This window comes from Pelodiscus sinensis, chromosome 14, assembly GCF_052426305.1.
Source record: "Pelodiscus sinensis isolate ZL-2025 chromosome 14, ASM5242630v1, whole genome shotgun sequence".
NCBI lineage: Eukaryota > Metazoa > Chordata > Testudines > Trionychidae > Pelodiscus > Pelodiscus sinensis.
Genome location: NC_143065.1, coordinates 21680492 through 21707280, shown reverse-complemented (window position 1 = coordinate 21707280; position 26789 = coordinate 21680492). Strand labels below are relative to the sequence as shown.

The following is a 26789-nucleotide window of genomic DNA, read 5'->3' as shown; positions in this document are numbered from 1 at the left end:
GAGGTTGATGACTCCACTAATTAAAGTAGTATAACAAGAATATTTCTCTCCAGTACTTATTTCTGTTGTTGCTCATCAATCTCCAGGGCTAGATTAAGGCATAGGCATGCCATCAGGTGCCCCAACCTATGGGGGGCACCTGATGGCAGTTGTAAGAGGTGCGCAGCGCCCCTTATAGCTGCCATCAGGCGCTGTGCACCCGGCGCCCGGATTGTGAGCTGCAGCGGCTCCCAGCAGCCACCCGGGGTGGGGGCTGCGTTAACCCCCTCAGCGCCGGCCAGCAGCGCCCTTCCCCACTCGACTGCAGGGCCCTGCACGGCTAGGCTTGGCCCGGCCCGCCCCAGGCTGAGCGCCAGTGGCGGTAGTTGGGCCGGGCCGGGCATGTAAGTCCTGCCGCCACCAGTTCCGCGTGCCCTCCACCACATGCTAGCACGGGAGTGGGGCCGCGCATGTGCCCTCCCCCAACCCAGGGCACAATTAAACTGTCTCGCCGGGGCCAGGGCCACATTATGACTTTCGTGGGCCCTAGGCACTTTTGCCTTCGTGGGCCTCTCCCACCATAATAATATCAATATTAAAAATTATTTTTGATACAACATTAAATACTTCAACATTTTATTATTTTCTGTTTTAGGCAAAATTTAGTAGATTTTCGTGGGCCCTAAAAGTTTTGTTTTATTTCTGATGTGGGAAAAAAAATTAAAACATTTCCTTCAACCCTAAAAGTTCTTTTTTTTTTTTTTTTTCTTCTGATTTTAAAAGAAATTAAAACATTTTCGTGGACCTCTAAAAGTATTGTGGGCCCTAGGCACTGTGCCTAATGGATAAGTCGGCCCTGCCCAGGGCGCCGGAATGGCTCTGTCCGGCCTTGTCAATCTCCAAGGCAGTAGCAGAGTGGCCTGATTCTTCTCTCTTTCGCTCCTGTCCATAATGTTCTAACCAGTTTCACATTTTAACTCTCCTAATGCTTAGTAAATCTATGTGCAGCAGAGGAGACATTGAGAGTTGTCTAAATTGAGACTAGGACAAGCAGTATATTAATTCACATTTGAAATGTAATACTTTTAGTGATGAATGCTAAAAATTATTTTTAAATGAAAGATTTAATTTGTCAAAAATCATGCTTTGTTCCTTCTCCTCCTTCTCCACTGCCACCTCCAACTTAAGTTTCCTACTTGACTGGCAAACGGGAGAATAAATTACTCAAGTCCAGCCTGTTCTGTCTAGTATCTTAGTTATATACTTTTGGGATAGTGACCTTGCAGACTTCTACGTGCAAAGTTTAAGCTGTAAATTATAAAGTTAGATCCCTAGATAACAGGGGAACTTTGAGATGTGATCTGGAATGATTAATTTTAATAACAATGGCATTAACATCACTGTAGTTCAGAGCTTTTGTGAAAATGAAGTTATTTACTGTAGTAAGTTTGGATGCTGCTGTGCAGAAAAGGGCACTATGTGCCCCAAAGAGCTTATAGTCTAAATACTTCTGTGATGGAGTGGGAATTTTTTGTAATATGTTGATTGAATATGGTGTGTATTTCAGTTTTCCCTATATTCTATATTATTAACTAGATGTCAGGAAAAGATTGTGTACTCTTCAGAGGTACAGGTGTGACAATGGATTCCCAGGAACAAGAACAAAGGACTGGAGATGTGGGTGGGGGCTTGTGTGTGGGCTGCTGGAACTAAGGCAAAAGAGAGGCTCTGAGCTGACTAAGATGGTACCATGTTTAACTTTCTGTTCTCCTTGCTAACTAAGGACTTTCTACACTGTTCCAGACAGCTAATTAGCTTTACTGCTTTTACAATGGCAGCTAAGAGTTGCTGAAGTTGGGGGTGCATTGCTCCCTTTGGCTGTTCATGCATTCTTGTTAGTCTTTAAAGTGCTACATAGTCCTGTTTTTTGTTTTGGCTGTTCAGTCTGCTTTAACTCTGCTGCCATCAGTGTACGTGCCCAGGCTGAGAAGAGTGGATGGGCAGGGGAAAGTTATGGGCTCCTTCTGTTAAGAAGGTGGTGGAACCCAAGTGGTTTTTCCTAGTGAAAGAGTGAGACCCTAAGGGGCTCTGGAACTCTGAAGGGATTCTCTCAGGGACTGTTCCAGAGCCCTAGACTTAGGGCTCTGTGACACCTTCTCACAAAATTCTGTAGTGAATCAAATAGGAATATTAGATAGCGTGTAATTGAATAGTGGTGTAACTGCATCAAATTTTAGTGGTTATACAACTATTTGATAGTTGCTGGGGGTGGAGCCAGCAGCCAGTGTGCTCCCAGCCCCACTCCCAGGGAGCCCCCTGTTATCCCGCACTGCTGCCTCTCTATCAGAAGCAGCAGTGTGGGGTGGCAGCAGCCCCTGTCTCTGGGGAGCTAGGACGCCCATGGACAGAGGCTGTTGCCACGGAGCGGTCTCTGTTCATAGTGAGCCCAGCTCCACTGTAGACAGACCCCCACCTAGCACTGGCTCCTGCATGCCCCTGCCCTGCTGCCTTTGTAGGGAGAGGGGAGGGGGGCAGGCAGGAGGGTCCATGGAGCTGGCACGTGAGAGAGCTGACTTAAAAGCTGGCTCCCATCTGCCCCCTCCCTTACCTTCCGTGTTGCTGCCTCTCTGTCAGAGGCAGCAGCGTGGATGGGGGCCTCTGGCTTCTGACCCCCTCCACATGGGGGAATGTGTATAGTAAACAGGATTGACCAGTAAACCCAGGCTTATCGGTTAATGGTGTAGTCCTCTATATGTTGACATCCCTAGAATCAAATAGCACATAAACACCTTTTCAAAAACTAGTTGGTTGTATTGAACAATGGAAAGCAAATGAGTGCTTTTAAAAGTAAATGTCTATATGTAGAAAAAAGCTTTTTCTGCCACACGACAGAATGACATCATCAGCATATATGATGCCATCAGTGTACATATCCAGGCTGAGAAGAGTGGATGGACAGGGGAAGCTAAGATGGTCCCCTCTCTTACTCAGGGGACAGCATGTGAAGTCAGCGACTCTCTCCCACAAAACCATCTTGTTAGTCTTTAAAGTGCTACATTGTCCTGCATTTTGCCACAAACCCAGACAGCGAGACTGGGCAGGGGAAGATGAGGTTTTGACACAACTCCAGGACATGCTGGGTGGCCCCATATGGAAAAGAGGTGGGTGGCTGGTCCCTTCCCCACTGATACCCCAGGTGGGCGGGGCATGTTTGACTGTGTCTCCCCTTGCCCCTCCCCCCGACCTGGGACATCCGTTCTCTGTTGGGTTCCGTGCCAGAAGCCCTCTCTTGGATCCTGCTGATACCTGTGTGCAGCAGTCCCCTGCCCCGAGCTCAGTTCGTCCCGCTCCCTCTGGCCTGGATTTGTAGCTGGGTTGGAGTCTTATCTGGGCCTTGGAGAATCTATCTGAGCCAGCCAGCAAACCAGCACCCCCTGCTGGCTGGACCACCATCGGTCTGCTCAGGCAGCCACTCAGCGTCGTTCTTCCTCTCACAGAAATAGCACTGGCAGGAGGGGAGGGGCAGGAGCAGGAAGAGTGTGGCGTGGGGGGAGAACTGAATGGTGATTGAAGGGTACAAGCAGGCAGGATGAGCCGTGAGCATTTGGATAGAGAGGCCTGTCCAGAGGTGTAGTGGGCCAGGAGCGGAGAAGGGTCCAAGTGACTTGGGGCCATGGAGAGTGCAGCCAGGTTTTGCTCTTGGCTGTAAATTACAACGCGGGAAGGGTGTCTGTAATTGTGTGTGTGTAATGATGTCATCAGTTAACTGTGCAGAATGTTTATTGAATTGAGCGGCACTATAAAATGTCTATAGACAGAGTATTATTCGATGTAATGAATGAAGACCGGGTGGAGAGTAGAAGAGGGAGAAATTGTCATCTTAATTTAATGGAGGAAGAATGAAGAGAGCAGCAGAGAGAATAATGAATGTGGTAGCAAAGGCATAGAGAACAAGTTTTGGCAAGAAAGTGTGTGGAAAACTTGGGTGAAGAACATGTGTAGTATGAATGGAAATGACGTAGTGTAGAAAACTTGAGTGAAGATCAAGTGGCTGAATGGCATGCTTCTGACAGATGGGGCAGTCAGACTGTTAATCGAGTGTAGACAAAATTTATTCCTTGGCTCAGTGTCTACTTCACTCAAAACCATTGAGATTTTTTTATATTGGTGACATATAGACAAGCATCACATAGCTGCTGTCATGGCAGTACGGTATGGCTACCCCTCTTACTGATTAATTGAAGGAGTTACAGCAATTATTCTTCCGAGCATGTGCTCTTGGCATGCATTTTTGCAGTAGTATTGATGTGTATGACAATGCTTATGCTTTCACATCATTTAATGCCAAGAACGCTGATATTACAAGAAGGAACTGTACGCCATGTGGGTCATAGGGGAAGCTTCACTTCAAGCTACTACATCTTGTTTGTTGCCTGTGTCTGATTTCAAGGTACGTCAGATCTATTTTTGATAATGACGAGGCCTCTAATTACCAGTTATGAAGCAGGAAATTCAGGACATAACAAACTTCATAATGGCCACAAATCCATATATGAGAGCCTACAAACGTAGTTAGAGATACCAGGCTTTCTGGCCGCAAAAGCGGCCAGTGAGAGGGGGGTTGGCAAGTGTAGCAAGCGGGGTGTGCAGCCCCCTACTAGCTCCTTAATGTAGTTATTGAAGAGCTCTCATTTAGCAGAAATAACCGAATAGAGATGTTCTTTGGCCTGTCGTAAGAGTACTGGAAACCCTGCCAGCTTTTTGGAGCTGAATATGTTTTGTATAGATACAGATTTTCTTTTGCAGACCACATTCTTCTGCAGGCCATTATGATGGTGAGGAACTCCTTTTCTTAATTTTTCCACAGTACCTAACATGGAGTCCTAGTCCATGAGTAGTATAAACAATTAATTGTCACAACAATCAGTGTTACAGTCTTGGTAATCTTTTATTGAAGATGCCTTTTATTAAAATTAAAGCATTCTTTTAAAACTTGTCTAATACTGCTCCATAGATATTTACATAACCTCAGAACAGTTTTAAATGCTAGCTTCATCCCAAATCTTAGGCGGACTCTTACTTGTCTTAAGCAAGAGTGTGTCACTTAACATGCTGAGAGAGATTCATGATTCTACTCAAGTGTTCTACTTCCCCATTTTATTTTAGTATGTTTTTTAAGTGTATTTTATTCCAAATCCTGTATGCTAGTAGGTGCAACTATGATACTAAATCTGCAGTAGGTTGGGCAGGTGTTCTCCCACTGTGTTCTTTAATGGGTCTCTGTAGTGTTCTACAAATGGATGAAAAGTTTTACATCTCTTCCGTATGCTGAAAACCTTTTGGTCTCTCAGATGACCTACTCACTTGTGAACATTGATTGATTCAGTGATATACTAGCAATAGAGCCATCAGGCTAGCTAGAACAGTTTCTGAGATCCATATAATGATTATATAGCATCTTATATAAGACAGTGGGGTCCATGGACTGCAAGTAGAATCTTGAGACCTACTATATATTTGAGAAAGTTTGTGTGTTTTTGGCTGTTCCTCTGTCCATCTGGGAGTCTGTTAGTTCAAGAACTCCTCCTAAATGGTAAGTGCTAGAACCACCAAATTTGGTGTGCAGCTTCCTCGTAACTAAAAGTAAAGTAAGGATTTGGTTGTGTCAGGACAATGGGATGTGTGTGGAATGTGATTTTTCTCATCAAATGGAAAGGGAGGAGTGTGATAGCAGGGACACTTATACTCCAGAAAGACTGCAGGGAGCAGCCAGACAGCACTCTCTCCTCCCCTGATTTCTCCCCCCACCTCTCAGCCCTCTCCTGCCATGAAGGACCTAAACAACACCAGGTAAACCATCTCATATTACCAATATTTGTAATGATATGTGGGCATTCTGGAGTATGACTGTCCAGCTTACTTTCTCCAGGTGTAAGAATTAAACATAGTAGATAGTAGGGAATTACGAGAGACTGCTTGCAAGTATCACAAAGCCTAGAAGTGGATCACATTGTTTTGGTGGAGGAGTTAGTTACTGAGCAATGAGCACATCAGGATATTGTTTAATGGATTTGAATCAATGAGAGCATTGTAGAATATTTCAAATTATAAATTTCTTGTGATATTTGAGTAAACTTGGCACTCTGAACATGCAGCTTGTTGGCTGACAATGCTGTGGAATTAGTTGCAGGAAATGTTTTCTTTTAAGATATAATAGTTAATGGCTTAAATTGAAAGCAAGGGGGAAAGCTTTCCTGTTACAGAGACAGAAGTTTATATGCATATTGTGTGAGTTCTAAGGATGTTAAGTAACGGTTAATTTACTAGTCAAGTAGTCGATGGAATTTCCATTGACTACTTGACTAGTCAATAGGCATTTCCGCATTCCTCCTTTGAAAGATACAAGAGCCCCAGAAAGGCCCTTTCTGGGGCTCTTGTACCTTTCAAAGGGATAAGGCAGAACTCTGTGTGCAGCCCGAGACCAGTGGGAAGTCCCACCGACTCTGGGCTGCACACAGGTGCCAGCTTTGAAATGTACAAGAGTCCCCAGTGGGGCCTCTTGTGCGTTTCAAAGTGGCAGCTCCGCATAGACTCGGTAGGGGACTCAGAGTCCCCTGTTGTCCCTGGGCTCCATGCTGTGCTGCTGATTTGAAATGCCACACAGAGCCTGGGATCAGTGGCGGAGTCCCAGGTTCCGCTGGGCATTTCCCCAGAACCCAGGGTTAGTGGGGGAGTCCCCAGCTGATCCTGGGTTCCATGGAAATGCCGCAGGGAACCCCGGGGTTAGCAGAATAATCCCTAGCTGACCCCAGGCTCCATGTGTGGCAGCACCACACGTCTGATCCCGGCTCAGCTGTGCGGTGCTGTCCCTTTCAGATGCCAAGGCAGTGTTTCAAAGGGACAGCACTGCACAGCTTATCCTGGGCTCAGCTGTGCAGCGCTGCCACTTTGAAGTCCCCTTTTTCCGCCACCTCTATCTGATAAAGGCAGCAAGGGGAGGAGGCGGATCAACTAGTCGACTGACTATCTGATAAGCATTTGCTTATCGGATAGTCGACTAGTCCTTAACATCCCTAGTGAGTTCCACTATAGTTGCATTTATTTACTCTGCAAATACTATGAATCCTTTACAAAACATTTCATAAATATCATAAGGCTATGACAGTGGAAGCAGTCTGTGGTAGAATATGGATGTTAAATTTAAATTGATTAATAAAATAGTTGATGGTATTTCCATTAACTATTTGATTAGTCTATAAGGGCACCTCTGCCTTTGAACTGTAGCAGAGCCCTACTGGGCTCTTGCTACAGTTCAGAAGTGGAAGCCTCACAGGGAGCTGAGGGCTGGCCCCACACTCCCTGCTGCACATGAGCCTTTGAAAGGAAAGCCCCTGTGCTCCCTGCAGGGCTTCTCCTTTTGAAATAACTGTGGATAACATCAACTTAGGTTAATTTTGCATTACCATTTTTAAGCACATACAGACATAAACCTGTACTTTCATAGAAATATAGGGCTGGCAAGTTACCTCAAGAAATCCATTCCCTCCTCCTACACTGAGGCAGGACCAAGTAAACTTAGATGACAGGTGCTTGATTCAACCTACTCTTAAAAACCTCCACAACCTCCTTTGTTAAGCCTATTCCAGAGCTTAACTACCCTTACGTTTTTCCAAATATCAAACATAAATCTCCCTGTGGCAGATGAAGATCATTTATTTCTTGTCCTACCTTCAGTGAACTTGGAGAACAATTGATCATGGTTATCTTTAGAATAGCTCTTAATGCATTTGAAGACTGTTACTAGCAATCCCCCTCTTCACCTGTAGTCTTTTCTCAAGACTAAACATTCCCTGGTTTTTTTTAACCTTTCCTTGTAGGTCAGAATTTCTAACCATTTACCATTAGCTATGTCTATACTACATGGATGTTTTGGAAAAAGGTACACAAATTTTGCCCCCCCCCCTTTTTTTTATAGTTCTTTCAGAAGAGGCTTTTCCAAAATTTGGCCCATCTACACTGGGACAATTTTAATTTTAATAAAGCGAGATCACTCAGAGTAGTTGTCGTAAGTATTTAAAGCAGCATGTATCTTTGTTTCATTAGACTAGGTTGGTAGCAATCAAAAAGAAAATCTGACTTAACAGAACTTGCTTGTAGTACTATTGTGGACTATTCTCTAAATATATGAAACGTACATTGAAATTTTAGCTTACATTCCCATTGTTTGCTTAGTCTGTGAGTGAAAAACAGCATACTAACAGCGACACTTGCAGTGATCAAATAGTCAGCAGGAGACTTCCCTTACTGTAGACCAGTGGTCACCAACTGTGACAGGTCACCAACCTGTCAAAGGCACCAAAGGTAAATCTTTGAGCCTTTGACAGGTGATCCTGACTGGTTTGGCCAAGAGGATATCAAGTGCCAGCACTTCAGCTGCCTCTCCCTCCACTGCTGCTCATCTCCTGCCCTTTGCCTCATAGCTGCCTTTCTCCCTGGGGAGCCTCCTGTTTGCTGTGCAGGGCAGAAGAGGGAGAAGAAGGGGCACTGATGTCTGGGTGCCCCCTCCCACTCTGTATCCTTTCTCCACAGAGAAGAGATGGGGCACACCAGGACGTGGGAGGGAGTTGCTAGCTGCTTTAGGGAGTGCTCCAGGGCTAGAGTGGGGGTGAGCCTGCCTTAGTCCCACTGCATCACCACCCAGCAGCCACCTGAGGTAAGCAGTGCCCAGCTGGAGCCCACATCTTGAAACCCTACCCCAGTCATGAACCCCTTCCTCTCCCCAAGCACCCCTGTATCCAAACATGGTCCCAGAATCTGCACCTAGAACCCCCTTCTACATCCCAACCGCCTGCCCCAAGAACAGATCAGAGCCCCTCGCATACTCCAGAACCCTTAATCCAAGACCAAAGCCTGTACTCAACCCTCTGCCCCAGCCTGAGGAAAGTGAGTGAGTGGGGCAGGACCTCAGAGAAGGAGAGGAAAGGAGGAGGGGCAAGGGTATTTATATTTGAGGTAGATCTTGGATTGCACTTAAATTCAAAAAGTGATCTCGTGCTTAAAAAGGTTGGAGACCCCTGCTATAGACAAATGAGATGGAGTTCAGTAAACAGAGCTGTAGACTAGCCAGGAGAGTGGTTTGTTTTTTGTTTTTTTAATGTTGGTTAGTATCGTGTGGGGAAACAATGACATATTGGCCTGCCAAAGATCATGTGGCCTGGAAATGACTTTAATTGCAGAAATGAAATAATGAATGCAGTGTGTTATGCAAGCTCCTGCAACAACACTTTGTGCTTGCATTGGATAAATAAAACCAACATTGACAGGTTGACTCTGGTCACTTGCACAACTTGTTCATAGATCATTCCTACTAGAAGCAGCAGTGGGGTTCATGTTGGGCCAGTGGGTTTTGGTCCTATTCCCAAAGTCTGCTATGGTAGTGGTTCTCAACTAGGGGTCCAGTGCTCCCTTTGGGGATGCAAGCAAGTTTCAGGGGGTCCACCAATTAGGGCCAGCATTAGACTCCCTGTGGCTCTTGGCAGAAAGCTGAAGCCCCACTGCATGGGACTGAAGCTCAAGTTCCTGAAACCCACCACCCAGGGCGGAAGACAAAGCCTGAATAGCTTAACTTCCAGGGGTCCCTCTGGCATGAGGCCCTGGGCAATTGCTCTGCTTTTTGGTTGCTACCTTAATGCCTATCTTCCCTGGCTTTGATATGCAGAAAAGTAGTTGTTGTATCACAGAGTTTTTATAGGGTGTTGCGGGGAGGAAAGAGAAAGGTTGAGAACCCCTGTACTATCAACTCTATTGGAAAAAAATCAAGTAGAATGCCCCTTTCCTTCCACCTTCAGTTGTGTGTGCGTGCGCACAGCTGGAACCAAGAATTTGGCCAAAAGATAGCAACATCCAGGGCATCCTTTTAGTTTATTTCCCTTTAAAAATGTTTTAATTTTACCCCTTTTATATTCCTTAATGCCCTGAAAAAAACTTGGACTCCAGAATATGTGGGTATGTCTACTTTAGAATGCTACAGGGACCCTGTTGCTGCACTGTTGTCATGTATACACTTAGTACAGAGGTAGAAAGGGTTCATCTGTCACTGTGGTTCAGCTGAGCTGTGGGGCTGTGGTGGGGAGCTGGGGACCAGTGTTTAGCTCAGCTGAGCTGCAGCAGGTGGGAGGAAGTCTGATGGGTGGCAAAGGATGGAGCCAGAGGTGGGGGAGGAGGAAGAGGGGAATGACCATCCCGATTGGCAAAATCCCTCATCCAGGACCAGTTCAATCCTGAGGATGCCATACCAGGGAGGTGCAACCTGTAGGCTCCCACCCAACCTAGCAGTATTTACATTGAGGAGTAGGTTGGCTTTATATTGCATAAGGTATGAAATTTTCACAGCCCCGAGGGATATAGTTAAGATGACCTCATTTTGTCATGTAGACCAGACATATCTCATAAACAAGTTTTATATTTATATTTCATAAACTATGGTTCCTTATTGTATGAGGTACTCAGTAACTCTCACTAGTTAGAATGGACAGGTCTGTAGCCTGTTCAAAAAACCTCATGTTTTCAGAATATGAATAGAGAATGTCATCTCTTGTATGTAATTTGTTCAGATTATGTACTACAGGCAGTCCCCGGGTTACATCCAAGATAGGGACTATAGGTTTGTTCTTAAGTTAAATTTGTATGTAAGTCGGAACTGGCTCCAGATTCAGCCGCTGCTGCTGAAACTGACCAGGGGCTGACTTCAGGAAGCTGGAGGCAGAATTGCACTGCCCCCAGCTTCCTGGAGTCAGCCACTGATCAGTTTCAACAGCGGCTGAATCTCGAGCCTGGGACAGAACATCTGGGCTGCCAGGTAAGTCCCTGCAGGACCAACCCGGCAGCACCCCAGCTGCTCTACCCCAGGGTCCACAACAAAAGCCTGGTCTGCTGGGGGGGGGCGGGGCGCACTAGCTGCGCGCCCCCCCCCCCCCCCAGCAGACCAGGGACACAGGGAGCAAAGCCGCAGCGGCGGCGGGGTGCCACGCCTCTGAGGCTTTGCTCTGTCAAAGCCTCAGAGGCACGGGACCCCGCCGCCGCTGCGGCTTTGCTCCCGGTGCCTCTGGTTTGCTGGGGACCGTCTCCAGCAGACCAGGGACACGGGGAGCAAAGCCGCAGCGACGGCGGAGTCCCGCGCCTCCCCAGCTTTGCCAGAGCAAAGCCTCAGAGGCGCGGGACCCCTCCACCTCCCCAGCTTTGCTCCAGGTGTCCCTGGTCTGCTGGAGACGGTCCCCAGCAGACCAGGGGCACCCGGAGCAGCTTTTCTCGCCCCGGAGGTCGAGGTGGCGGGACCGCTGCGCTCTGGGCGGTCCCGCTGCCTGCGAGCTCCGGGGCGAGAGAGCCCTGTTCGTAAGTGCGGATCCGACATAAGTCGGATCCACGTAACTCGGGGACTGCCTGTATATTAAAGAACATTTTTAACTGTTTTGCTGGACAGATATTTTTTTGTTTTTTACTTACTCTATTTAAACCGTTTACATTTATTTTTAACTAGGGCTTGTATTCATTCCATGGGATTTTTTTTTAATTCACAGATAACACATACTTGAATCAAAATGAAATGAGACAGTTTGTCACCGGGCCTAAATTGGCCTCTGTCAAGTTATAGGAAGTACAAAAGCTGACCCAGGGAATGCTTAATTCCTGATTCTCTCAGTCTCTGGCCTCTGGCAGACACCCAGGAAGTAAATATTGAATGGGCATCTCATGATCCAGCTACTAGTATTTAGGAACTTAAAAAGAAAAAGTTGCTAAGCATTTTGACTATGTATTTGTCTTTAATCTGACAGTCCAATGTTACTTGTCATATATAACTCGCTCAGCAGAAGCAGATGACCAATTTCCTTTGCTGTTATTGCTGACTCATCTCCTTGTTTATTACCCAATTAGTTTGCAATTTTGTGTCCTTTATATAATGCCTCTTCTAATCAAGCTGTAAATATGTCCTTGAACAAAAAAAAATAAAAGATTTAGGTCATTCCTAATGACCTACTGAACACTTTTTTGACTTTAGTTGCTTGCAAAAATTTGTCAACAGGTGGGGCTTAAACTAGAGAAATACTGTTTATAACTATTTTTGCTTTTTCCCTAATCCTTTAGTACTGTAGCTTTCAGTGTCCTATCAATGTCAATGGAATAAGTAAAATTGACACTATCAAATTTATAAGCTGAAACTTGATTTTTTCCGTGATGCAAAGTGGTTTGCTCTGGGGGTTTAGAGATCTCTTTTAAATGGATGCCGATAGCCTAGCCATGCTTAGATAGCACGGTGATGGATGTTGTATTAAAAACTTGAGAGCACTTATGATATGACCTATTGTAGAATAACAAAAATTGATCTGTTCATATGACAAAAGGGAAAATCTTTTCCTGAGGACTTGCACACATGGAAGCTTGAAAATGTGTAGTGATTTTTGAAACTGTCCTTATTTGCGCCTTTCTTTTTAAAATTCTTTTTATAGCTCGATTTAAGAACAGAAGTCAGCCTCTATTAGAAATCTGAAAAGCTTTCTACTATTCAAACCATGACACTTCCATTCCGAAAAGATTTGGACAAGTACAAGGATCTTGATGAGGATGAAATTCTTGGCAAGCTGTCAGAAGAAGAGCTAAAACAACTGGAAACTGTTCTGGATGACCTTGATCCTGAGGTGGGTATTGGGCAGACAACAGCCCTTTTTGGTGGTACTGGTTAGAAACTATGCTAACAAACTAGTGCCTTTTTACTTCATTTTGTACGTACAGAAGTTTTCTAATCTAGTAAAGACACAAAACTAACAATAAAAGAAATCTTATCTCAAAGCTGTTTTTCTTCTTTGCAACTTGAAAACAACCACTATAAAGCAAAATGACCATGAAGGTCTTTTTGGGAATGATTTGTAATTATAGAAAAAAAATACAGTTGGTAGTGTTCCTGAAGGAAATTTTTTGTTTGAACGTATTTCTACCTTTATTATCCCGTTTGCAACATTTATTGATCACAGTCTTTTTCTGTTGCATGTTCTGATGTAATATGATGAGGGAAAGAGAAGGGGACTTCTGCCTCCCATTCCTGTTCTTTAGCTAGATATGGGTTCTAGTCCCAGTTATCAGTTTAGGTTTAAACTTGATATAATCTCTGTAGTCTTATGACACTGTCCATATTATAACACACTATATAGCAGAATATTCTTGTGAGATACTAGTAGTTAAATATATTAGGGATGTTAAATATCGGTTAATTGAGTAGTCGAATAACCTCATGAATTCTTATCGGTTACTCGACTATTCTATAGTCCCTAGGGGTGGGGCTGGCAGCCAGTGCTCTCCAGCCGCACTCCAAAGGAGCCCTCTGCCACTCTGCACTGCTGCCTCTGTATCAGAAGCAGTAGTGCGGGGTGCCAGGCAGGAGCAAGTCCAATTTAAAAACCAGCTCCCCTTGCAGAATGGCTGTCTGTACAGAGACGGGGCTGTCTGGCACAAGCCGGAACTGAGCCGGGATGCCTGCCCACTTGGCTCCTAATACACTTAAAATGCAGAGCTGCAGCGGGGGTAGATCTGGCGTGAGCCGGGCTGCTGGTCAGCCTTCTAAAAAATTTACTATTGGGGAGAGAAAAGGGGAAATGCATGTACTCTATAGCATTAACTGATAAGCTTTCTCAGCTATACTATTACATCCCTAAAATATATATGGTTGCTTACCTCTCACTTTGGTGATGTGCATAATTTTTAACCTTGGGAAAACTGTCAAAATAAGCTTTTAAGAAATGTCCATCAGAAATCTCCCTTTCTTATGTACTGCTTTCTAGCCACATTTTTTTCCTCCACTTTTCCTATGACTTTTCTATATTAGCAGTTGCAGTAGATCTCGAGTAAGATTAAATCTTCTGCACAAAAGTGCCTTCCATGTTGGTTGCTAACTGAGTTAGCTAGAATAGACCATTGTCTTATGAATTTGGAAAGGTCTCATCCTAACTGAGCATCCAACATGTAAGTAGGGTGAGTGTATTTTTACACTTCTCCATGCAAGTGAAGGGGGCATTAATATTGAAAAGGAAATGTGAAATAACTACTGTATGGGTCTAGTACTACAAGCTCTGGTACTTCTCAAGCTTAATTGTTTCAGTAATTTATTTGTGTTTTTAATGCACAATATACAACCTGCTGTATGTAGATTTGGCCTCCAAAAGTATATTAGGCGGAGGTTCAAGATTATCTAAAAAGTACAATAGAATGAATTTGATTTTCAAAAATACTGATTTGAAGCTGGCAACTGTATATATCAGGACCCTCTTCAACTATGTTATAATTCTTCCTTTTGTTTTGTAGAATGCACTTTTGCCAGCAGGCTTCCGACAAAAGGATCAGACTACTAAAAAGTCCGCAGGCCCTTTTAACAGAGAGCAACTCCTTGCTTATTTGGAGAAGCAAGCACTGGAACATAAAGACAGGGAGGATTTTGTTCCTTTTACAGGGGAAAAGAAAGGTAAGAATGTCTTTAGCCAGCATGTTGACATTCATTCAGGAATGTACTTTACTGTTGTAATGTGTGGGCTGTTTTGTCATGCTGGCTATTCCATCAAAAGAAGAAACTCCCCTCAGCCAGTTTATTTGAAGTGTCATTCTCCCTGTCAATAGCTGGAAATGTTGCTGTTGCTTACACAACTGGTGTGCAAGTAATTGCTTCTGGCCGATTCTATTAATAATTTGATATTGCATTAGAACATGACAAAAGAGTTCCATTGAAACAACATGATGTAGTGGTTTAAGCACAGTATCGGGAGTCAGGAAGTCCTGAATTCATGTTCCAGGTCTCCCACGGAACTGCTGGGAACAGCTCTCTGCTTCCCCATCTTTAATACAGGAATGCTTAATAACCACAAAAGGGTGTCCTCATTAGCTATTGTTTGTATAGTGGTCTGAAAATGTGTACCGTATTTTCCGGCGTATAAGACGACTTTTTATGCTAAAAAACATCCCCCAAAAATCGGAGGTCGTCTTATACACCGGGGCTTTTCTCGCCCCGGAGGACACAGACTGCGGGACCTCGCAGTCCCGCCTCCCGTGTACTCCAGGGTGAGAAAAGCTGCTCCGCGTCTCCCTGGTCTGCAGACCAGGAAGACGCGGAGCAAAGCCGCGGAGGGGCTCCGGTAGCGGGGCAGCCCAAGCGCGGCACCCTGCCACCGCTTCGGCTTTGCTCCCGGTGCCTCTGGTCTGCTGGGGACCGTCTCCAGCAGACCAGGGACACCGGGAGCAAAGCCGGGGAGGTATGTCCTGTGGTTGTTGGTAAGAATCATCTTGAGGTTAGGTGGTTGTCTATAGGAGACTATGGGTCTGTCTCCCAGAGCCTCTTGGAGTATGGTATCCTGTTCCAGTATAGGCTGTAGTTTATTGATAATGTGTTGGACAGGTTTAAAATTGGAAAATTAAAATGGAAAATTAGACACCACTCTCTACAGAAAACCCACTGATTCACACAGTTACCTACATGCTTCCAGCTCCCATCCAGAACACACCATACGATCCATCGTCTATAGCCAAGCCCTTCGATACAACCGCATCTGCTCTAATCCCACTGACAGAGACCAGAAGCTTCAGGATCTCTACCAAGCATTTATAAATCTCAACTACCCACCCGGAGAAATAAAAAAGCAAATTGAAAGAGCCAGATGAATACCTAGAAACCATCTACTTCAAGATAGACCCAAGAAAACCAACAATAGAACACCACTTGTCATCACCTACAACCCCCAACTTAAACCTGTTCAACACATTATCAATAAACTACAGCCTATACTCTAATATCATTAACTCACAGACACTTACCTTCCTCCCGCCCCCCCCCCCCCCGCATCCCCCTTCTGTTCTGAAATGTGATTTGTCCTTTTCATATGTGTTCATTTTTTTAATTGTATCCTTTGGTATATATGGTTGTGACTATTTTCTTCCACTATTTGATCTGAGGAAGTGGGTCTGGCCCACGAAAGCTCATCATCTAATAAATCATCTTGTTAGTCTTTAAAGTGCTACATAGTCCTGCATTTTGCTTCAGCTACACCAGACTAACATGGCTACATTTCTATTACTATACTTCACTACACTTTCTAGTGTCTTTACTAGACCCACTAAATTGACCCCCGGGGGATTGATTGCCTCAGCACTGATCTCTCAGTAAGCATAGATCTGTGCTGATTCTTCTGGTTCAAGGTGGAGTGCCAGGGTCAACTGGAGAGTGATCTGCAGTCAATTTAGCAGATCTTCACTAGACTCACTAAATTGATGCCTCCCTCCCCTTTCAGTTCATCAATTGCCAGGACATCAATCCAGCTGTAGTGTAGGCATAGCCTTGGGCTTGATCTATCAACTTACGTCAGTATAGCTACATCACTTGGGATGTGGAAAATCTATACCTTTGAGCCACATCATTGTACTAACCTAATTCCTGGTGTAGGTATTATCTTCACCATGTGCACAATAAGTGTAGGCAAGCCCTCAGAGCAATTTAGAACTTGAGTGAAGTTAGTCTGAATAAATGGAAATTAGGTGTGGGGTGGGGAGGAATGGAAATCTTGCTTTGCTGTTTAGTTAGCCCAGCTTAACAATATTTCCTGCTCATCTTTTGACAAATCATCTTTGTTTAATGTGAAGAAATTCTGATCTGAGCTGCTTCTGTTTTCCTATGTGCTATTTTGCAGGGACAGAGAATTTACTACCAAATACAATAAAATAGAAACAGGTCTGAGCCTTATGTCTAACTCTACACTGTTACATTTTTCCTTAATTATGTGGGAAATCTATGTAGCTCTGTCTCCCAAAAATACAAACCACATCTATCCTATTTTTATATACATCTCCTTTACCTTTGCCAATAAGCTGTCTTGATCATGGGAAGTTTTACAAAAAGCCTATTTTCTATGGGATGCTTATTTTGATGATGCCACCTTGTGCTGTAATCTTAGTGGCTCTTGTAGGTTAAGCAGAGAACATGTGGCCACTCAATGAAATGGTATTGGTGAACCAATCTTGAGTCAGTTCTGAACTGATTTTCAGCATGATTTTATGGGTGTGTCTTGTGATCCTGAGAATTTGAGATTATTCAAGTAGTACACAGTGCGATATGTTAAATACTATAGCTACACACAAACTCTGGTAACTTTTACATGCTGCTTGCCTAAATTCCCCTGTTGTTGGAATTGAATATGGCTCTCTCCTTCTCTTGTATCTGAAATAATTTATGGTTGTGCACGTCTAAACAACTGTGTGATTAACCCCAGGGTTGCTACGTGTTACTATCATGTTATGATTCCTCTACATCTTAGGATCTGTAATTACCTCACTTTCTTGTGAAAGTCAGCTTGAAATTGAATTGTAAAATATTGTGAGTACAGAGAAAAACAGAGCTATAGATGTGTGGTGGATAACAAATCTCATGTAAAATGAGGACAGTATACTCCTTCCAGAGCTTGGCTTTGTTTCTAAAAGCATGCTATCAAATGTACATCACTTCTGAAAAAAAACCAACTTTGTTTCTGACCAGTTTTAAGACCTTTAGTCACATACTGTTCTGATTAAGTTTTGAAACATACAGTAAGCCATTGTTGCCTGAAGAAAAATTATTCAGGCAAAAGATTGATGTAATACATTCTTCTTTCATGAAATGTCACTTTAAAAAGCAGCACAAATTTGAGAGAAATTATCTGTGTGTTTCCCTCCTAAAAGGGCCTTTTGGGAAAACCAGAAGGCTGGTAGTGAGGGGATCTGGGTTTTGTTCCTGGCTCTGAAACTAGTACGTCTTTGGACAAGTCACTTAACCTCTCATTGCCTGCTTCCCTAACTATGAAATTGTGATACTTGCCTACCCTCATGAGGTAATGTGAAGATTAATTTATTAATTCTTGTAGCCCCTCTGAAATCCTCATGTAGAAGCTGCTGTGGTTTTACAAAATATTAACTAAATATTAATTAAATTAGATTTTGCGTCTCAAAGCATTACACTGTTCTAGTCCTTCTCTCCCACCCCTTCCTTCTGCATTGCATTCTTATGATGGCTTCTTCACCTTGTGGATTGGCTGTTCATAAAACATTGTTTCTGCTTTAACATAACAGTAAATGGACTAAAAACTCTATTATTATTATTTATCTGGATTGATCCAGATCATTTGGCTTATTTTAATTTAAAATGAGTGTTGGCAACAAGAGTTATCTTGCAGGAAATTCCCCCAATTGAAGTTATACCCAATTTTGCCTTTTGGACAAATGGCTGGTTTTCAGTAGAAATTTTAGGGAACCATTATGTGAAATGATAGAATAACGAGAATTGATAAGGCACGGTTGTTGGAAGGTCAAGGTATATGACTAAAGATGCTTTGAGGTTAAGAGGAGATGAAAATTTAACAAAATGATACATGGTTAAGTGCTTTTGTACATGAAAGCATCTGCATTTACGTAAAAGCATGAGAAAATAGATTTATGCAGCTATGAATTGAAAAACTGCATAAGTGTCTTTCAGAATTTTATTCTAATGAATTTTATTCTAATGAACAATAAGTAGTAAGTATTGTTTCTGAATGCCCATGGATCTGTGAGGAAGAGATTTATCACCAGTATTTTACAAAACTGGCATTCATTTATGCTCAAAAGACAAGTAAAAGAGAACACTGACAAGCCAAAGCTTTTTTCCATTATGAAAATCAAAGAAAATGGTGGATAGTCTTGAACATTGTTTTGATATATTTAATCTTGGCGGACATGAAGATATGTTCAGTTTTATAGCCCTTATTTTTCTTTGTTCTGCAAAGGAACGGGCAGAAGATAAATACTATTCAATTGTCTTCAGTTCCCAACAGATGCTTTCATCCCTGGATTAGTAGACAACAAAATTGATTTGGAGCCCAATTTTCTTGATTTGCAGTTAGTGGTAATGGACAAATTTCAATGAGTTGATAATGTTTGGTGCCTTAGAGGATTGGCACTTAATGAGTGCACAAATGATAACATTTATAAACTGTTTTAATGTGGTGCACACATTTGAGTATTGATCAATACACTAGTTTAAAAAAACAGAGCAAATATAACATGTCTGGTTTTTGGCTAAGATCAAGTGTAGTCCCCTAAAACCAGGGCAATACACACTCCCTGTGTTCTATGGGTATTTCAAAAAAAAAACACCTGTTGTAATTCTCTCCCTTTCCCTCCCATCATCCACCAGAATTTGTATATGCACTTCACAAGCCAAATATGGCACTACTTGTATATTCTGGGAGATGTGGGCTTATTGTATGCGTGGGTCTCTCCCATGGGGTACATGAGGTAATGTGGCATAAAGGCATGTAATTAGCGCACTGGGCTTGGGCGTCACATTACTGAAATGTAAATTATGTACCTACCCTTCCCCCAAGCCAGAAATCTGTATACTATACTATATACTCCATTGCTGTTAAACTTGTGCTTTAAACTTGCTCACAAACATTCACTTAATAAACTTTGTCAATCTGTTCTATCAGTTTGTAAACTAGAGTATTTGCCATCATGCACACAATTATAGTACATAAAATATGATTAGGTGGCTTGGAGAAGTCTATTAAGATTGAGTTACAACTGATCCTATATGCAATAGAAGGAAACAAAGTAGATTTATTAAGACAACTTTTTATTTAATATTTTTTCAGTGTTGTTCAAGTACTAACAATTTCTGTCTACTGCCTTTTTATATAATATTATTTATTAAATACAGTACTGAAGTATCCTTCTGAGTTCCAAATAAGCGAAGTCTGTCACATTTTGTCATGTGATCAAATCTTTAAAAAACAAAATGTTCCCAAACAGTAAAAGAAATGGTTTTCATAGCCCTCGTAGCTTGTGCAGATGTGTCCTTTTAAAAGTGCTTGTGTTGGTATGTGTATAAAGAAAAAATATCCCCAAAGCTCTCTTGGCAACAGTCCTCTAGTGAGATCATTGTTTCCGAAGACAGAGGTCTTATCCATGAAGTAACTGAACAAGGCACTAAATCGTTTTGAAGTATTTGTTCATTACCTGAACAAAATATAAAGCTGCTTTCACATATTGAGTGTACATGTGAACAGACATGATTACTGATCTTGGCAAGATGAGATTGTTGAAAACATTCTCATAAAGGCTTATACTTGATTTACACCCAAAACTGTTTTTACCACAGTTAAGCCAGATGGAGTGGACTGGACCTAATGCTGAAGCATAAGGAAGAAGCCTGAGGCCTCAAGTAAAGGGCGTGAGGAGTACTGCAGATTTACATTGTTTTTGACCAGTCCAACCTGGCACATCTTTATTTATAAAAAGAGATTTTGTTTTTCACAAACATGTCCCTACTTTCCTATTCCTCCCCTGCTGTAGTAGGGCTCAAGTGGGGTACAGGAGGCATAGAGGGTCATCTTCACCCTCTGCTAGAGTGAATGCCATCATGTGAATCACAAGAGCCAAAGTTTGGGAGGTATAAGGGGAGAATTACAACACTGCATTAAAGGCAGCTAAACTTCCTTTCCTTCTGTTACTCTCCATGTAATTGCTGCAGGGATATAGACATTCATGAAAGTTCAATAAAACCTGTTACTCTGTTAAAGAAATGGTCTAAACCAATGGTTTTCAAACTTTTTTTCCTTACGCCCCAGTTGAAGAAAATTTTTGGTGCTCATGACCCAGCATAATTATATCTTTAAAGTGCAGGGTCTAGAGGGGCAAGAATGATGGGACTGGGGTGCAGGAGAGGACTACAAGTGAGGGGGTCACTCAGGGCTGGGGAAAGGGGTTGATGCTTGTGATTGGGCATGAGCTTATGTCTAGTGGTTCCTGGTCAGTGGTGTAGTAGCCTCTCCTGGCACCACAGACCACGCTGTGCTCCGGAAGCGGTCAGCAGCTGGTCTGGCTCCTCGGCAGAGCCACACAAGCAGCTCTGCACATTCCTCTTGCCTGCAGGCACAGATTTCCCCCCCTCCCCCCCGCTCCACAGTTCCTGTTGGTTAGTGGGAGTGTGGAACTAGTGCTCAGGGTGGGGGCAGTACACGGAGCCCCATGCCACCCTGACTAAGAGCCAGACCTGCTACTGTCCATTTCTGGGATACAGAGTAGTCCCCAATGCCAAGACAGGCAGGAAGCCTGCCTTAGCACTCCTGCTAGTCGCTGTGTCACCCTAATGTTGGGTTATGACCCATAGTTTGAAAACCACTGGTCTAAACTATGGAAGTCTAAGAAACCATGACTTAAGCGATAAGCAAACTAACCAAAGACTGGCCACACACAGGCAAGGGTGCTGGAATAGGGGGAATCAAGAGGCCAAACCTGCATCCCCCCACTTCTTACTGGTTGTGAGGGCCAGTGAGGGGGAAGAGGTGGATCATTGGTGAAGAGTGTCTCAGAGTTGGGGCCTTGGAGAGAGGGGAAGGAGTGGCACAGGGGTGGTGCCATGGCTTGGGCACCTGTTGTGGGACACCTTTAGGGCACTTCCATTGTTCCTGCATGCAGGTGCAATTTCTAGGTTTGTTCTTAAACCTAGTAACAAAAGCCGTTGTTTGTACCTTCATTTAAAAACTTTAATGAAGCATGTTTTCTGAACTTAATAGACACAGAAATGTACATTCACCCCCCCACAAAGCTATTCCATCTCACAAACCTTTATCTGCTTTTCACCCATTTAGGTCAAATCCCTGATTTCTACCTTAAAAAGTAGATGGGAGCGCTGACTTCCAGAGTTTTGTGATAGAACCCAATGGGAAGATTGACAGAGGAACAGTCTATACTGGCAGGTTTCAGAATGTGCAGAATTAAACTTAAATAGTTTTGTAAGCTCGTTTCATATCACCTTACAGCAGGGGTGTCCAAACTTTTTTCAAAGAGGGCCAGATTTGAAGAAGTGAACATGCGTGAGGGCCGTCCCCGCACTCTCAGCCCCAAGGCGGAGGGCCCGCAGGGTCGGAGGCGGGCGGAGAGTGCAGGGCACGCTGGGGGCAGGGCGAACCCGCAGCCGAGCGGGGGAGCGGGGCTGCGGACGTGCCCTACAGGGCAGGCTCTAGGACCGCGGAGGCCATGGGCAGCGGTGGCGGCGCGGCCGGAAGCGGTGCGCTGGGCGCGCCAGTTCAAAAGAGTGCCGGGGAGCCAGGAGAGGAAGCGGGGGCCGTATTAAATCGGAACACGGGCCGCAATTGGCCCGCGGGCCGGACTTTGGACATGCCTGCCTTACATCTATACCATTATGGACTTTTGCACTGATAAAACTGGTTCCAGAATTGAATGAAGCCGTGGCTAGGGATTTAAAATTTTGATTAATCAGCTAATTGGGTAGTTGACTCCACGACTAGTCGCTTACATCTCTAGTCCTGACATGCCCTGGAGATTGTGGGTTTTAGCAGGAAATCATACAGCTCACAGTAAAAACGCACTTAATGAAGGGGGAGAAATTAACAGGAAACCTGCTGACTCTGCAGATCAAATGTGACATGTTTATGCATGCAGACTTCTTTAATAGGCTTGCAGTTGCTTATAAAACAAAATCTTCCTTTTTTTCAGTTTTCACATTTTTCCTTTCTGTATTCTGAAATTCTGAGCCTTATTTACCAATCTGTCAAAGTTATCAAGTTGTGTAATATTAATAAATATTTATGTGAAACAACTGCAAGAGTAGGTATCAGATGCTCTACAAAATCTAGCATATCCTACCCTGGAGGCTCCAGAGGTTACTTAAAGTGTGAACAGGTAAGTGACGCTTGTTTCCATATATCAACATTTATTAGTAGACCAGTACTAACAAACAGTCATTTTGGTTCTCACCATGTGATTCTGACAAAAATCAAATCAGGGGTTTTCCAATATCTAATATCCCTAATCCCCCAAATCTCCTATTCATTCAAAGATTCTGTTCAATATGAATCAGGAATATAACATCACTTTTTGTTGATTGCTCTGTGGGCATCAAGGATCACATGACATCTGTTAGGAGCCAGGAGGAGTGTGTTGCCAATTTCCATCGTGATTATATTCAGTACAGCAATGTAACATGGGTTTGCTTTCTGCTTTCAGATGGGCACAGAACTTACCCTATTGCTCAACTCTCTAAAATGAAGATACTTATGAAAATGCTTCATGATACTGGCATTACAGGTTGGACCTCCCTAATCCAGCACCCTCAGGACCTGATTGGTCCCAGATGAGGGATTTTGCCAGTCCACTGTAGGTCATATTCTCTTCTCCCCCCCCCCCTTCATCCCCAATGTTATCAGCCCTCCAGCCCTTGCCCCACCGCAGGCCCACCCTGCTCTATCAGTCTCCATCCCCCCCTTGCCTGCCATGCTGTGCAGCCCTGCTGGGACGTTCCAGGCAGCCCCACCAGCCAGCCCTGCTGTGGCACTGGCAGCCCCGGAGGGGGGTTCCGGGCCTGGCGAGCAGCCCTGCTGGGGCATGCCTGCCTCCTAGCTCTGTTGGGCAGCCCTGCTGGCCTGCCAGCCCACAGAGCGCTCCACTGGTACTCTCTGGTCCTGGAATATGCATGGTCCTCCTGGATGCTTACAGAGGCTCAACCTGTAGATTGTGTTTTACACCAACTGCAGGTCAGTGGAGGAGAAGCAAAAATAGACAGACTGCTCTTTAACATGTTGCTGTTGTGGTGTATGAATGCATTGTAGAGAGCACAGGAAACAACCATTATTGTCTGTGGCAGTTTTATTGCTGCCCATGTAGTCTGTGGGTTCAGTAATCATGCATTAGATTCTGAACTTTAAAATCAAGATTTTTTTTTTAAATCCCAAAATTCAAAACAAAATTGCCCTAATAATTCCTATGACATTATGTGGTATTTAAAAATTCTAACCATAGCTTTCAACTCAAACAAATTACAAATATTTGAGGAAAATATCTCAGATGTTTGGCTTGTTGACCTAGCTAGCCTGCTGGTGGTGCCCAAAGTGCTGTCATAGTGAAACTGGGACTAGCTAGCATGATTGAGGAATCTGAAAAAAATAACAGATTGAATTAGGCACATATTGCTGATGTAGAATTGAGATTTTTACGGTGGACCATCTAAAACGTATAATCACTGTTTGCAGAAAGGAATTTAGCAGAAAGGCTCCCAATCTTTTTCAGCATATGGACCCCTTTGCAATCTATTAACATTTTACAGACCCCCAAACAATATAGCTGTGCCTGCAGCTTGCATGTCCCTCAGCCCGCGCTACTTCCCAAGCTGTATCCCTCAGCCCGCTTGGGAAACAGCTCTGCCTATCCGCTCCCAACTTTCTGCAAACCCCTAAAGCACTTCTCATCCTAAAGCAATGAAGATACACCTTTAAGATGGAAGGTGGCAACTGTTAAATGCATCATAGCGACTCTACACAAGAGTTTACAACTAGTGAAGAACCATAGTATTTAATCCTGCCAGCAAAGAATATTTTGCAATAGGCAGAATTTAGGCAATTAATCAGCATCTTTTGTCATTCATAAGTGCTTAATTCTCATTTCCTCCTCCCTTGCCTTCAACAACACAAGTTTTGCTACAGCAGATCTGAATGCTGCTTTGTCAGCAGGAGCACTCTCCTGCTGACAAAGCAAAAGCCACGCATGGGGGCTAAAAGTAATCTGTGGACAGAAAATGGCTGTGTTGACGCAGTCTATTGCTAAAAGCTGCATTGTGTAGACGTAGCCTTAGTAATCCAAATAGGAATGTGGCCAAGACATTAGAGCTTTCTCTCTCCTCTTTCTGTGATATGAGGAAAATTCCAAAATTATTATTTCTGTTTTATCGGCAAGGAGTCCTGTGGCACCTTCTAGACTAACCGAAGTGTTGGAGCATAAGCTTTCGTGGGCAAAGACCTACTTCAGACCAAAGCTTATGCTCCAACACTTCGGTTAGTCTAGAAGGTGCCACAGGACTCCTCGCCGCTTTTGCAGATTCAGACTAACACGGCTACCCCTCTGATACTCGATTTCTGTTTTATGTCTCTCCTGGAAAAACTACAGCAGCACACTGCCCCCGTTCATTTTGCTTAGACATTGATTTGTGACTCGGGTGGAAGAATGCCACCAGCTCACTTATGCTACCGTGTTATGGTAAAGAGCCACACATTTAAATTCATAACTTTGCTTGTCACGAAAAATAATGGACTGAATAGAGAGATGCTAGAGTTATGGCATATTACAATAGACTGGGAATGGCTCATTACAATAAATTTTCCACTTCAGGTAAATTCACTTTCTTATCCACATCAACCCTGATGAAATAGCTTTGATGTAACACTCTTGTCTCTGTATCCCTGTTTCTTTCTCTGTTTCTTTTTCTTTCACTTCATCTGATGTAGTGAGTTGTAGCTTATGAAAACTTATACCATAGTAAAATTGTTAGTCTTTAGAATATCACCGGACTCCTTGTTGTTTTTGCTGAAACAGAAGTGTCTACCTCTGAAACCTTACAACAGTCTGCAACCCACTATCAGCTTACCTCCCTGCCCCCTTCCTTTTCTGCTTGTGACTGGAGATGTTAATGGGCCACTTCACCTTGAATGATCCCTTGAAATATGTGTGAACTACTTATGCTGAACAATTGATTCCAAATTGTAGCTAAAAGGTTAATTTTTGTCAGTTATTTTTAGTAAAAGTCACACAGGGGTCATGGGCAATAAACAAATTTATAGAGCAGTGACCAACATGTCCCTGACTATTATGAAAACAGTCGTGGGAGAGAGGGGGGGAAGGCAGAATTATGGGAAAAAGAAAAATGATAGTCCATGCTCCATGGGAAGGGGGGGAAACTGATAGCCCCAGCCCCACTGCTGGGGAGAGGGAGAACTAGGGTGCACATCCCTTGCCAAAGTGGCTGAGAGGGAACAAAAGCTGCTGTTCTGGCTGAAGCTGCAGAATGGGGATGCACTGGCAGTTTCTGGCTGAAGCTGAGAGGTAGGTGAAGCCACAGGATTGGGACGCATGGCTGCTGCTGATAGCTGAAGTCAGTCATGGAGGTCCATGTCCTCCACGACCAAATTATAACCTTAAAAAAACAGTCCCACATAATCAACCCTCCTTTGCGCTGAAAGGAGGGGAATGGGTGGTCAGAACTTGCTGTATTCTACCAGTTTTTTCCACATTATGATGGTTAATGGTTTTTTTTCCATTAATATTTCGGTGGTAAGGAAATATACTCTTGCTAAGTTGTAAAAATAAAGTTTTATATAAATGTTAGAGATGTCCACTCTAGGATTAGTTTTTAAGAATGATTTCAGGTTGGTTAGAAGGAAAAAAATGTCACTGAAGACATAAATCACTATATGTGTTCAAGTTATGTTTGTTTCCTTTTTCATTTAGCTCCAGAAAATTAAATGAACGTCTATATTAAATATTGGCGAGTTGCATTAGGTATATTAATGAGCACTTTAGCCTTTGCACCCTCAAATGTCATGTTCCAAAGAGACTCATTCCTTTTAGGTGTGTGTTTTTTGCTCGGTGTTCTGAAACTGATTAATTCAGTGAAAAGCAATTCAGGCTTAATTTAATGAATGAACAGGTTTGTTTTTTAGTTTGTTTTTTGGTAAAAGCAAAAACAAAGATTTCCAGCATTTTAAGAAAAATTGTGTTTTAACTATGAAAATATTAACTGGCGTTTAGAACTGTACAGTGACAATTTGTGGGTGAGAGCCAACTTCCTTCCAACAAAAAAATGGCTTTTAGATATTATCCTAGTGAATATAAATGACAGCTGCAAGTTGGAGGTAACTTTGTTCAGCACTATCCCATCTTATTTTTTTCTGTCTTGCTATGTATGCAGGAAACAGTGGGAATGA

The 26789-nt window shown here is 43.4% G+C and overlaps 1 protein-coding gene across 3 annotated transcripts in view; it reads left to right on the top strand.

The window, feature by feature from the left end:
- Positions 1 to 26789, top strand: part of LOC102444907 (tropomodulin-3) — a 53959-nt gene that overhangs the window by 7009 nt on the left and 20161 nt on the right. For all 3 annotated transcript variants that reach the window (XM_075897250.2, XM_089782030.1, XM_075897249.2), the window contains exons 2-3: positions 12483 to 12671; positions 14329 to 14485. In XM_075897250.2, the coding sequence (XP_075753365.1) occupies positions 12546 to 12671; positions 14329 to 14485 (283 nt within the window). In that variant the 5' untranslated portion in view covers positions 12483 to 12545. The remainder of the gene's footprint in view (positions 1 to 12482; positions 12672 to 14328; positions 14486 to 26789) is intronic.